The 14,571-nt window shown below is 43.6% G+C and overlaps 1 protein-coding gene across 1 annotated transcript in view; it reads left to right on the forward strand.

Moving 5' to 3' along the window:
* Nucleotides 1–611: 611 nt before the first annotated feature.
* Nucleotides 612–14,571, forward strand: part of KLHL14 (kelch like family member 14) — a 59,033-nt gene continuing 45,073 nt past the window's right edge. Inside the window, exons 1-2 of the mRNA XM_021525724.3 lie at nt 612–622; nt 1,595–2,577. Coding sequence (XP_021381399.1) covers nt 1,640–2,577 — 938 coding nt within the window. The 5' untranslated portion in view covers nt 612–622; nt 1,595–1,639. The remainder of the gene's footprint in view (nt 623–1,594; nt 2,578–14,571) is intronic.

A 14,571-nucleotide genomic window follows, 5' to 3' on the forward strand; every position in this document is an offset into this window, starting at 1 on the left:
CTTTACTTTGGCAGCTGGTTGTGGAGCAGGTAAGTTTCTGGCCTTGTGTCTAACCGTCTCCGTGCATTTTCTAGTGCCTCCTGATTTGTTTGTTGCTGGGGGAGAGGACAGGGTGTTTGTGTGCGCGGGGTGGGGGGGCAGTTGTGTAACGAACGCGTTTGCGGAATAAACTCCGACTGCAAGAAATGGGCAAAACGAGAAAGAAAGAAGGGGAGGGAGAAGAGGAGGAGTGTGTGTGTCTGTATGTATGTGCATGTATGTATGTATGCGTGTGTGTGTGTGTCTGCGGTGGGGAGGGGGGGATTGACCGGGTCCACTTAAAGGGAGAGGCTCCGGGAGGTTTCTGTAGCCGCCGGCGGGGCGCGGAGCGGGGCTGAGCGGCGCCGGGGCAGGGGAAGCGGCTGGAGGGAGCCCCTCGCTGTGCCGATAAATGGGGCGAGGCGGGGGTGAAGGGAGGCAGAGGAAGCCCAGTATCGGCGAGAAGCGTCTGAGCGCGCTGCAATGGCAGGAGCAGGTCTCGGCGGGATCCCGCTGAGGAGGAGGAGGAGGAGGAAGAGCGGCGGCGGCGCTCCGCGGGGCGGGATGCGGTCAGCGCGGGTCGGTAGCTGCGCAGCCTCCGCAGGTGCGGCCGCGGCTCGGGGCAGCCTCGCCGGCCCCGCTCCCCGGGCCGGGCACGGGGCCGGGCTGGGGGCGCGGCGGGTCCGGCCGGACCGGGGGCCGGCGGGCATGGCCCCGTTCCCCTCCGCCCGCTGCCGCCTCCCCCGTCCTTCCCCCAACTTGAACTTCACGTAGTTACCGGAGTTACGGCCGCGGCGCCGTCTGCTGCGAGGAGAAGCTGGGCAGGACAGCACCGGGCGGCCCCTCGCCGGGCCCGGGGCTGCCGCTTCCATCCCCCCGTCCCCGCTCCGGGGTGCGAAGTACTGCAACCCCCGCGCTGGGCCGAGCACTGGGGCTCAACTTCGGTGCCGGCCAGTGCCGGAGCCCCCGCTCCGGGCACGCCGCCCCCGCGGAGGAAGCGGGTCCGGGCGCCGCCGAGTTGCCGAAGCGGCCGGAGGAGACCGGGGGCTGGCGGCGAGCGGGGCGGGCAGGGCTGCTCGCCTGCCCGGCAGAGTTTCAGTCACTTGGTAGTTTCTCTGGGCGTCGCGGAGTTGGGGGGCGGGGGGGAGAGAGGGGTGGTGGTGTTGTTATTTGGGGTGTCTTTGATTGCTTGGGTGTTTGGGAGGGGGGATCCTGGAGGGGGTGGCTCAGCTTTTAAAATGTCCCTGGCTTCCTTGCTCCTCCCCTGGAGAACTGCCCGGTTTGTACCGAGGAGGGACGAAAACGGGGGCGGGGGTGAAGACGGGAGAGGCAAAAAAACCCCAGATCTCCTCCAGCCCTCCCAAGTTGCAGCCCCTCCGAGCGAGCCCGTCCGTGTCCCGGGCGGGGGGGCGGCTCGGCTCGGCGGGCAGAGGGGAGCCCGTCCCCCGGCTGCGCCCCTCGCCACCCTTGCGCACACAGCCGGGATGCGCCCTCCGGGCCTCTAAAGCTCTGTGTTTATTGTTGTGTCGTCCCGTGTGTCCCCCCACCCCGCTCTCCTCCCCACCCCTCTGCCCAGGTTGGAGGAGGGCTTAAAAGGCAGGTGTGCCGGAGGCCGCTCGCCATGTCCAGATCCGGGGACAGGACCTCCACCTTCGACCCCAGCCACAGCGACAACCTGCTGCACGGCCTCAACCTGCTGTGGAGGAAGCAGCTCTTCTGCGACGTGACCCTGACGGCCCAGGGCCAGCAATTCCACTGCCACAAGGCCGTGCTGGCCTCCTGCTCCCAGTACTTCCGATCCCTGTTCTCCAGCGGCGGCGGGAGCGGCGGGCACCCCCACGCCCTGGGGCTGGGGCCGGGCGCCCAGGACGGGCTGGGAGGTCCGCCGAAGGAGCCGCCGCCGCCGCAGACGCAGGAGGAGCCCGGCACCCCATCCTCCTCCCCGGAGGACAAGCTGCTGGCCAGCCCGCGGGCCATCAACAACCTCGTGCTGCAGGGCTGCTCGTCCATCGGGCTGCGGCTGGTGCTGGAGTACCTGTACACGGCCAACGTGACCCTCTCGCTGGACACGGTGGAGGAGGTGCTGTCGGTCAGCAAGATCCTGCACATCCCGCAGGTCACCAAGCTGTGCGTGCAGTTCCTCAACGACCAGATCTCGGTGCAGAACTACAAGCAGGTGTGCAAGATTGCCGCCCTGCACGGCCTGGAGGAGACCAAGAAGCTGGCCAACAAGTACCTGGTGGAGGACGTGCTGCTGCTCAACTTCGAGGAGATGCGCGCCCTCCTCGACTCGCTGCCCCCCCCCGTCGAGTCGGAGCTGGCGCTCTTCCAGATGTCCGTGCTCTGGCTGGAGCACGACCGGGAGACCCGCATGCAGTACGCGCCGGACCTGATGAAGCGCCTCCGCTTCGCCCTCATCCCGGCGCCGGAGCTGGTGGAGCGGGTGCAGTCGGTGGATTTCATGCGCACCGACCCCGTCTGCCAGAAGCTGCTGCTGGACGCCATGAACTACCACCTGATGCCCTTCAGGCAGCACTGCCGGCAGAGCCTGGCCAGCAGGTGAGCGGCAGCGGGGAGGGGGCTGCGGGAGCGGGGGGTCCCGGCGGGCACAGACCCCGCGGGCCGGGGCCGGGGGCGGCGCGGCGGCCGGAGCGGCTGGAGGGGGGCGGCGGCGGGGCCGAGCCGCCCGCCCCCTGCACCACCAAACTTTTCGTCCCCTCCCCTCGGCCCTCTGGCCGCCCGCGCGTTGGGAATCTGGGCCTGGGGGGATTTTTTGACCATAATGAATAATTTTTTTTTTTTCTGCCACAATGGTTTTCCTTAACAAAGAGTTACGTCTTTAAACTGTAATAGCCAAGTCCTACATCTGTTATTTTCATAAATAACTGTATCATCCATGCACGCCCTGATGTTGCTGATGGTGGGGTGATGTCCCTGGGTGTGCGTGGAAACTTGTGACTTCATAGTCCTTACATCTACGACATGTCAGTTATTTTCATTTAATAAGGTAATGAATCACGATGTCAAAGATTGACAATACAAGGTTGGTGTTAGGAAGTGAACGTAGTTTAACAAGGACTAAACATACACAAAATTTATTTATCTTTTTTAAAAATATGTTTGTACTTCATTCACAGATGGAAAGATAATACCATCTTCTAGTGTTGGTATAATACAGAGATGTGGTAGCACAGAAATCAAACCACACTTTGTATTATTCAGTTTATGATAAGCTTTTGGACTAATGGGTGCATATTACTAATGATTTGACAGCAGCAAGAAACTAGTATGTTAATAAATATTTTAAATAATACACTCTATTAACATTAATGCAGAGGATTCTTTATGTAATGGGTGCTACTCAGATGGTTTAAGTTTGGAGATGGTGTGCCCTCTTATTATTTCTGGCTAGCTCACTGTGTTAGTGTTCTGTCATGCTTATCACCTTGTTGTCTAACTGATTCTCACTCTGAAATCAAAAACATCAAATACAACTATTTTGCAGCGTAAAGTATTTCTGAGATGCCACTGCTGTAAGTTGGTGCCTACCCTTTGCATTTCAACGCTCAAAAGTGATGACTTTCAAAAATGCAAACCCCATGAACTCCTCAGGCAAGATTCTGCATGCCACCGGGGGGCAAGCTGGTGCTCATGTCCTGGTGGATTGCTGAGATACCAGCCGGCTTGGTTCAGTGAAGATACCTTTCCAGCTTCAGTGGTCCATGTCATTTGAAGGATATGTAGTGGTGTTCTGACCACTGAATGCTTACAAATGTCATGGATGCTGCAAGAATCTGATACTGCTGGTGCTGGGAGCTGGCTTTCCCTGTTAGTGGGAGCATACACAAAGGGATTGTACTTTAGGTAGTCCTAGATGAGAGTCAAAGTTGCACTTAATGACTTACAGGAGACTCCAAATACCAGAAATGCTACTCTTTTTATTTGTAGTAGGTCTGCATGTCTGTGCAGACAGTGGTATTTCAGACACCCTTAACCACAGTGGGTGAAAACGTGCTGTCACCTTCCCAACTTTACTGTGTGTCTAATAACAGTCTTGTAACTAGCTTCTCTTAATTGTTCTTTAGTAGCAGTGAAATGGGAGCAAAACTGTTCAGATTTATTTATAAGCAGGCATTAGAACTTACTTCAAATGTTAAAGTGTTGGAGATGTTGGAATGATTACTAATGCAGAATGAAATTTTTATATTTTCATTTTTGGTCTTGGACGATATTCCTGGAAATTCATAAAGGCCACAAAGGCCCATCTTTGAATCTTAATCACTTTAAGATTTTTTCAGGCTGCCTAAGTGTACAAGTGACATCTTAAACATGAAGGAGGAAAAAAAAAGAAACATTCAAGACTACAGAGTTTTCCAGATTTATCCTCTCATGAGTTTAGAAAAACTCATAGTTTTTCTAAAGTAGCAATTTTAACAGGTTGACATTCATTCAGTAAAATTTTAGGGAAGAAAATCTGCAAAGAGTTCCTTAAGTTACTAATTTGCAGAAGGAAATCTTAAAAGTAACAGTGAAGTACATGTGCAAATACATAAAAATTATTACACAGAAAAAGACTTCAAAACTCTGATTACTTTTTTCTGTGAGTAATGGTGACTTTGGTAATTTGGAATTTAATGAAAGGTCATTCGCCAAAGATGTACATGTCTTTAGAAAGAGATTAACTTTTCCTCTTGTGCAGTGTAATAGCTCCTGCACAGTACAGTAAGGGTTGATGACAAATGCAAGCAGCCCAATGCCATAGCCACCTGTTTCCTGCATATTCAAGAAATGAGAATTGCACTCAGTGTTAGAATTTGCCAATAACTTTTCTGCATTTTTTAAAAAAAACTTAAAAGCACCTATGTTACTTATCCATATGCACTCTGGAGTACATTGGCATCATGGCTTCTTCTATTTCTTAATGGAAATAAATGTAAAGGGAAGCTCAAAATATGCTGATTCTCCTCTGAAATGTGGTCAGGGCTGGAGGAAAAAGAGATTTGGGCTCACAAGAGCCAGTCTGTGCTCTTTGAGCAAATTATGTTTTTTGTGCCACAAATGCAGATCCTGCAGTGCAAGTGATGCTGGGGTTAGAAGTACCTGAGTTGTCTTTTGTGCTGCAGTGAAAAACACTGTTTACCTACAGTAAAATTTTTTTCATGAAATTTCCTAAGAGAAGGTAATGCTTCAATGTCCTGATGTATTTTTGTACTATTAATTTTCAAGGTACAACAATTAAATGATCAGAATTTAAAAAGTTGAGGAATTATGTTCCTGCCTTGTGAACCTTGCTGTGCACTCTGAGGTTTAGGATTTCAGCACAGGGGATGGGTGTTTTGGCTTTGATTTGCCATTTCATCAGATGCTCAGCTCTAAGCAAAGTTAGTAATACTGTTGGCTCAGTGATCCTCACCTCACCAGGGCCTCAGCATACAAGCTGCTCTTAAAGCCTCTGGAGACAGTCAGTTTTGATGTCACTAGGAAAAATCATAGTTGATTTCAACTTGAAGTGGGGTGAGTGACCCTGAACATTAGTCTTAAATTATGTTTGTCTGTCCTTGAAAGAGACACGTAGCTCTGTGCTGTATCCTCTTCTGTAGTTTTGGGAAGAAAATGCATTCCGATAGAGGAAAGTTCATATTCTGGACATTTATTTGACTCTAGGATCCTCACCAGAGTACTGAGTTGATGAAAACGTCTCTGTGTTTTATTGTGTAATATAATGTATTTTATACAATATATAGTACGTATTTTCAATTTTTTAAAAGTTTGGGGATAGAGCATTACCACCTGCAGCTCCTCTCACCAGCAAAGAGTGTTTGGGCTGGTCTGCCCCTCCCAGGATCTGCCGGCAGAGCAGCAAATACAGCTGCATACTTGAAGGCAGAGGGGACTGAGGGGAAGTAAAACTGGGAGAGAGGGGGAAATGCAGAAAAAAGAAAAGAGTTAAGATACCCCATGGGAGAAATGGGATATAAGTAGTGGAAATAGGACAGTACAAATGAGGCAAGAGATGAGAGAAGGATAGTTTTGAAGGCAGAAAAATGTAAGAATTGGATACTAGACAGGAAAGGAAATTAGCAAAAGAAAAAAGACCCTGGCAGATAAAAAGAAGATAGGGAATGAAACAAAAGGGGGAACACTAATTCTTGGCAGAAACAGTATCTGTTGTCAATGGCAGCTGAGTATTGCAGTTTCTGGAAAAGCTTTTTCAAATTTGGGGAGGAAAAATGGATCGGGATCAACCAGCTGACATAAGATAGAAATAGTCCTAGGCAGAAAATACAGAATTAAAGAGCACAAGAGAAAAGAGGGGAAATAAGGAGACAAAGAGATAAGAAGGCTAAGTCTGCCCGTGCTGTTTTATGGTTTCAGCAAAGTCCCAGCATGTACAGACCCAGCTGTTTTTTTATACTTTCGTTCCCTGGACTACTAGACGTTGGGGAGATTAGAAGTACAAATTCTGGTCCTGCTAAAGATAGTTGTAGAACTGGTTTAGTTTGCGGGTTTTTTGTTGTTGTTGTTGTTTTGGTTTTTTTTTTTTTTATTTCATTTCAGTTGAAAGAGGGTGTCATCCAGACTGTTTAGTAGTGGACAGTATTAGTGGAAGTGATAGCAAATTAAACAATGACAGGTGATGAAGATATGAACAGTTTCATTCAGTAAGAAGATGATAACTGTTGAAGAAGGAAAATGCAAGGTACTGAACAGCATGAGACAGTGGCATTTATATGGAACACATATATGCCTGATCTACTTTACTTTCTACAGAGGAGATTAAAAATTTGAAGAAACCAGTTACATCCCTTGGCAATTAAATAATTTCTTTCTTGCATATACTATTTGTCTCCAAATCTCACAGACCGTAGTTCAATTTGAGTTCTTTTTCTACTGAGATTTTTGTAGAATCTCAGCAGGACATGTTTGGTGGTTGTAAAAAGAAGTGTGTGTGTTTTTTCATTGAAACTCTGTCTTCTGGTTACAGCCACCTACCTGTCTCTTTGTGGTCATAACAGCAATATTTTGATTTTTAGCTAATATTCTTATTCGTGATCAATTGCAAGTGAGAAATACTACAGATCATGAATTTCCATCATGAAATGGAAAAACACATCTTAAAATGTATGTGAATTATTAAGTTTTGCATTGCAGTATGGATGAAGTGGATGTGAGGTTCTGGTTTATTTTAGTGAGCTTTGGATCAGTTTTTATGTGCCTGAATTAATATCAGGAAATTGTACATGTGCCAGGACTCTCTCAGCTGAGCTGCAGAAGGGAGACTGACACATTAGAGGCTGTGGGGTAGTGAACCACAGACCTGTAGTCAGTTTAATCCTAGTTAGTCTCACCTACTTTCCTTACTTGCCTCATGTGCATTCATTTGCTCATGCTGAAGTGTACGTGGAGAGATGCAGAGTTTCCAAAAGGGTGGGAGGCCTGGAGCTCACATTATGGACAGATAGAGCACCACTGTGCTAAAAGGAGTGCTGTGGGTCGGGAAAGTCCTTGGGAACCTTTTTAAAGATTCATATGTCCTGGCTGGTAAAATCCTTGAGAGCTGCAGAGGCGTAGGTGACAGATATTTTTTTGGGTCAGTTATAGTATTTCTTAGGAGAAACATAATTTATGAAGAGCATTTAATGGCCTTTTTTATGGACAGCCATCTGTCCAACAGCTGCAGGTGAAGAAGAGTTCCCAGGCACATTGTGCAGGTACTTGCTCTGCCAGCCAGTTTCCCAGTCAGAGACACTACCTTGGAATAGCGTCCTCTGTGAACTGGCAGTGCCTCCTGATTCATGTCCTTAAATGATAGGGTTCTTCCCCAGATCCCATCTACCAAACTTTATCTGTCCCCTCTCTGGCATCCTCTGTTACCTCAATTCATGAGTGTATCTGCATCTCCAAGCTCTTTTTCTGAAGGGAAATCTTTCACTGCATTTCAGAACAGCTTGTTCTAGAGGCAAAATTAAACTAAGTTTAAAAACAAGTAATCTTAGTAAGCCATGCAAACTGATGACAAAGTGCCTTCAAAAATGGGAACTTCTTCCTCAAATGCTAGAGCAAAAATGCCCCTTTCCACCACCTGTGACAGTCTATATAGCAGTTTTACAAGTCATGCAGGTCCCTAAAAGCAGAGCTGTCACCATGAGCTCCTGCGCTGTTCTTGCTCATTATTTGGCAGCACAATCCATCTCTGTCCTGTTGGGAGTATGTAGGTCACAAATGGTGCAGAGCCTTCTAGACAAATAAGTCCCATTTCAGACAAAATCCTCCTGGAATGATTTTTGCTTAGGATGTACCTTTTTGCAAATGGAGTGCTGTAGGATCATGGTGAGCATCAGACGTATATGTCTTTGCTACTGGCCTGAGACTTTATTGTTCACTCTTTGCCCAGTGTGCATCACCTTCATGTGGAGAGAAGAGATAGAAAGGAGAGAGTCTTAGAGGGCATGTTGTGGCCTGGGGTCACTATAGTTTTTCTCTTTATTGCAGAAGAATATGGAGGTTCTGAGTCTGTAACTGCTGAGCAGTAAATGGAACAGAGCTGTGATGGTGTAATTGTTTGGATTTGTACTTGAAGAGAAAGCACAGAGAACCTTGGGGGCAAGAGGAGTGAAGAGAGGTAATGTAGAACACAAAATAAACAGAAAATAGTTTGTCAGGAAAAAGCTTCAATTCTGATAAACTCATGTTATGAAAAAGATGGTATAATCTGTAAAAAACACTGTTTCATCTTTTCAAACAATTCCTATGTTTTAAAAATCCAAAACATTTTCTAATCAGAGCAAGGTTTATTATTATCCTTTGCTCAGCATGGCCTGGAAAGATTGAACAGGGAATAGGAATCCTAAAAGAAGGGTTTGAGCTGGACTCCCCTGCTCTGTAAATATCTCTCACGTTGATTTTGTTGAAACAGATTCTTTCTGGTATTACACATTTACCAAAGGATAATCTAAAGAAATTGAAGACTATGGAAAGTCAGAAACTATTGGTGGATACTTCCTGGCATAATTTTTAACATTTTTTGCCTCCCTGAAATTTTCTTTAAAAACTGTCATGCTTAGTACTTAGTAGTCAACATTTGCTGTATTCTTGGAAAGCAGACAATAAACTGAGCAAATATTGTCAGCTGCCAAGTTCAATGGAAGCAGACGGTTTGCAGTGAAGCTGGAAGTAAATAGAAGTTGGTGCCACAGTTGGTTCTTCCTGTATTCCCCAACTGATGCCTTCTTTCAGTTAAAAAAAAAAAAAAACAAAAAACAAACAAACCAGTGGAAAAGGTAGCAAGTCATACCTTGAGTGAGCTGGCAGCAAGGTGTGTTTCTTTCCTTCAGCTTCCTAAGGAAAAGGAGCTTCAGCTGGAGAGAACACAGCCTCTGATGCTGTGTCAGCCTTCTGTTGACATGGACATCAGACACAGAATCTAATTAAAAAGGACTTTCTTCGCTTTACAAAGTCTGAACTTCAAAAAATAAGAGTTGGTTGAAATTTCCTAGGGGACAAAAATGAAAAAGATGATTTGATGACTTTGAAGCATTCTATAAAGCATTTCCATTTTATAACCTCTGTAAGAAAAATTTAAAACAAAACAAAATAAAACAAAACAAAAAAACCTCAAAATAACCAAAAAAGGGAACCAGCAAACAAACCAAACCCAAAAAAAGGCCAAACAAAATTATTTGAAGAAGGGAAGCAATTTGCAAAAGTACTTATCTTTGACATTTTCTTTTTCTTTTTTTTTTTTAATTCAGGATAAAAATAATTACTTAAAGGTTTTTTAGAACTTCTATCAGTGAGAAAAATCTTTGAGTAGTTTTACCAAAAATAATCATGACACGGGAGATTTTGTGTCTCATTCACCAATTGGCTTTGCTAGTAACATTCCTCTGAATTCACTTCCCTTGCAGGGCTCCAGATACTCAGTGTGTGGCTAATGCTAGATATCTTTAGCATTCAGATCTAGTAGTGCAAGGAGGCAAAGATGAGAAGGACACTTCTCTGTGTTCTTCCAAAGGAGAACTGGATAGGTGTCACTCTTCCAGGATAGTTATCACTTCTAAGCTATGTGTTACATCAGAAGCTTTTACCCCAAAAAGGAAGGGATATTGACTTTAAAAAATATTCCATCTAAAAGCTCAAGCTAACTCTTAAATATTAATTTAGAGATCAACAGTAGTGGGATTGCTTTCCTAAAGAAAAGTGGGGTTTTCAGAGTTTCAAACAGATTCTAAGTTATTTTAATACAGGGGATGGAAAATTGTCTGATAACTTTAGAAATAAAGGAACTTTTAACTTGTAAGGTAACTCTGTAACAGTTAAGTGTGGCCTGCCAGGTAAAATATTCACTTACTCTTAGACTTCGGCTTTTAGAAGGAAAAGGAATGATTACTTTTAAAGCAAATATTAACTAATTCTTTTCTGTGCTTTTTTTTTAAAGTATTGGACAAAACAAAAAAATTCTAGTCGATTCAGAGGAGAAAATCAACAATCAATGTCGGCAGCAAATCATTCTCAGCTTAGTATTTGTCTTCCTAAACTTAATTCTGTCAGTGGTCAGCAACATGTATTAAATTAATATCCTCTTCAGTGAACATTATTATGAGCTCTGCTGCAATGAAAACTGGGGTCTTCTGCCAAGCCTGCCTATATGGAGAATAAAAAGATGAAAACTAAAATCTTCACTATAAGACTGGTTTCCAGGTTTTTAGTATTTTTAGAAAGTTTCTCCACATCCTTTCTAGTGTGCCTGGGGCAATAAGTGCAAATTAGAAGAGGCAAAAAAATCCATTCATAAAGCAACTTCCATACATTCAGCAAATTTTTGAACGTTCTTTGAACTGAAGAACTAAAAAAATTATTGGTCATAATTTGCAAGAGACTTTATTGTGCTTTATGTTTTGACAAAATCAGGATAGTCTTGATGTCTTTATCTGTAAGGAAAAAGACACTATGCAGGACTTGATCTGTTGACTGTGAGAACTCAGGTTCTTCCCCTAGCACTGCTGTAGGGTTAGGAAGAGATTCTGGATGCCTATTCATCTATAGGTTATGATGTTTGTTAATTCATTTTATGTGATGACAAAACCTCATAACATTCCTTTGTCCAAAATAACTTTTACATTGTACCTTATGGCTTTCATCGAGTTCATAGTTAAACTCCCGGATAATTAGATTTCCTCTCTATTAAACATGTGTTACTAATCATGGCTATCTTTGCAGTCAGCTATGGAAGCCAAAATCCATTGAAATGAGCAGTTTTCGTATGATACTTTTGTTGTACTGAAATGCCCATCCAGGAGCTGGGAAGGTAATTGTTGAAAATCACATCCTATGTTCTGATGGCAAAACATTTTTTTTTCAGTCATGGGCAAATGGATGCTTGCAACATTTGTTCAGTTTTGCAGACTGAAACTAAATTGTCAACTACATTTTTTGTTGAACACAGCATCTCTTCAGATGGCTTTTGAGAAGGAAAGGGTTGCTAAAGACCATCCTGGTTTCTGAAGGTGAAATTAAGTTTTTGGTGCTTACAAACAAAAGGTCTGCAACTGAAATGTTGATTGGGATAGTATGTTTCTCTTCTTCTATTACTAAGGTTTGTATCTAGACCTCTCTGAAATAATTTATTTCTGCTGCAGGTTAACACAGCCCCCTTTTCTGAGATTCTTGCTACTTATTTTGACATTATCACTGACAGACTCTGGTTTCTCAAATCCTTTGATGTAATGAGATATGAGGATATAGATAAATTCACCATGCATTCACCTGCCCTTGCTGGGTCTGTGCTGGTCTTATGGCTGATTTTTGTTGTGCTTGAGTTCTGTGGGAAAACACCTGGAGTTCAGTTTGGCTCTGCTGTGTTTAAGGTCAGCACTGAAGCAGGAGCAAGGATGCCATCATATCTGTCAAGTCCCTGCTCTGAAGAGCTACCCATACTCAAAGCCATGGTGATAGCCTATATGAAAATATAATTACGAGAAAAGTATAGTTGAACACTCATTTTCTTTTTTTTCATTGATGACCATTTGTATGTCTTAGGATGCACTTATTTTTCTGATGTGTAACACTACACTGGATGCATTAAGAACCACAGGATTGCCACTTCATGGTTGTATTCTTTCCTTTTCTTTGCATTCCCTAATGCAGAAAGCAGAGCCTTAGTGCATTGTTTAAAAACTGGAAGAGTCTGGAGTAAACCTGTTGTTGAGGCTTGTTTTCTTGCCAGCTTTTGTAGAATGAACTTTTACTAATTGCCCAGATAAGGAAAACCTACCAGTGCAAGATTGATGGATATGTTAATAAAGAAAAACAATGTACAAGAAGAGTATTTCCCATTCACGCGTTTTCTATTAGCATGAGGCCATCAAGGTTGCAAAAGAGTAGGAGTGGTTGTCAGGACTGTTGAGGTCTCTTACAGCCTTTTCTACTGATTTCTTGTGAGTCTATAAACTCTCTTGGGGTCAGCCTCTTGCCATGAATATTTATGATTAGTTTAGACCATGGACTGGCAATCTGAGTTTTAGAGCTGATGGGCATCTGCTGCTACCTTTGAAGTGAGTAGGATTTAGTTATGTTGATGGGTATCTCTGAGAATGAAGCCACTTCTGTGAGTACTCAAATTCTTTAGTTTGTGTGCCTGAGGGAAACTACATAAGTTTGAAAATGTTGACTTTGAAATATACTTTGGTTTCCAGTCTTGTAAGTAGACAAAATAAATTTCACACCACATGAGGTACCCAGGAACTTAATTAAGGTGAATTAAGTGTTTTAAAATCTTAGCCGAACAGAAACTGCAAAGTGTGTGCAGAATAATAACAACATCAGTGAGAACTAGAGTTTTGGAGTCTAAGTCTAAGTAATGTTTTCAAGAAAACAATGTGGACAAATTTATCTCAACTTTTTTGCCATGATATCAGCCTGCCTGTCCACGGTTTAGCCTTCCCTGACCAAGACCCACTAGTGTTAATGGAAAAAAGGTGATCATAAAATCCTTGCTGGGGACACTGTGAACCACAGCAGTAACTGAATAGTATATTAGATATTAGACTGTAAAATAAGGACTGTGAAGAAAAAAAAAAACAAAAAACAGTGTATCACATATAATAAAGAACATTTCACGTTGTAATCTTGAGTTATCCAAATAGCAAACATGTAATAATACATGAAAGGGGGAAGCTTTATTTTGCTTAATGTATTACACACCTTTTAAAATCCTGTCTTCACCACAGTGTTTCACTGAATAACATTTTTATTAATATTTGGAAAAGTCTTCTGCATATAAGCAGTGGCTATTTACATGTTTTCCATATTTTAGAACACATTGTAGGATTCTAAGAGTATTGCTTAGTGCAATATGAAACATAAATATGGCATAATAAAGAAAATCTTTTTTTCAAAGCCTAAATTGCAGCATTTCACATCAGGACTTAAAAACCAGATTTGGCTCTAAGGGAACATATTAGTTTAAAACCTGCAAGTCTTTACCTACTGTATTATCTTTACTTGATTCATTGGAAGAGCTCGCAATGCAGATGAATTAGATATTTTGGGTATAAGTACACATCTCTTCTTTGCCATGTGAAAATTTCCTGTGCTTTTGGTAGAGGTATTGCTGACTGTTAAGTTCTTACTAAACTTTTACTAAAAGTCTTTGTTCTTGTTACTTCCCATTTTAAACATATTTTAAAAATTAGTATTTTCTAAGCATACCAATATAGCAGCACTGCTTCTTCTTAAGAAACAGTAGCTTCTCAGGCTGTTTGACTGAAAAAGTAATGTTAAGGATAGTTGCAACTGCCAAAGTCTGGAAACTCAGAGTTATATCTGACATTTCATTCTTCACCTTAACTATTGAGCCTTGGCCATTTGTTGGATTTTCACAGTGCTTTGGAGTTAGAAGGGAGTTTTACAGATGAAAGATGAAAATCAAAATAAACTCCTTTATCAAGTAAACCTTGCAAGGGCATTCTGAATTTTACAATGCACAGGGAGTTGATTGTGATATAACATACAACACAGGAGGGTTGGAATAAACAATTTATTCTCTGTTGTTAGGGATGGCCATGCATAACTGACTTATGGCTCTGGTTTGCTCTGCCACTTGTTACGTGTGCAGTCATCCCTAACTCATACCAAAAACAGTTTATCATACTCCCATGTTGCATAGAACATATCAAATCATTAAAAACTTTACTGGGGAGACTGAATGTTAAAATATGCTGGCAGTGCTTTAGTAAGCTTTCCCCAGAGCTTGGTTTCACTATGGAATCTGTGCTGACAGTGATCATGAGACAGTTCCTGATATCCTACACATCCACAGTCTGCTGGGCAGGTAACAGTCCTCACTGACAGCATATAGCAGGTGCAGTGCAGGCATCAAAGGCTGGCTTGTCAGAAAGACTGAGGGACTGCAGGGGCTCTCCTCAAGTCAGGAGAGAATCAAGGGGTAGGACAGTGTGGGATGGTGTCACTGCCCCCATGGTTAAACTCCTGCTTCAGCACTGAGGGTTTTGTTTCATCCACTGTCAATTCATGACCTTCTCTGAGCCCTAA

The sequence above is a fragment of the Lonchura striata genome, chromosome 1 (assembly GCF_046129695.1).
Source record: "Lonchura striata isolate bLonStr1 chromosome 1, bLonStr1.mat, whole genome shotgun sequence".
Classification (NCBI taxonomy): Eukaryota; Metazoa; Chordata; class Aves; order Passeriformes; family Estrildidae; genus Lonchura; species Lonchura striata.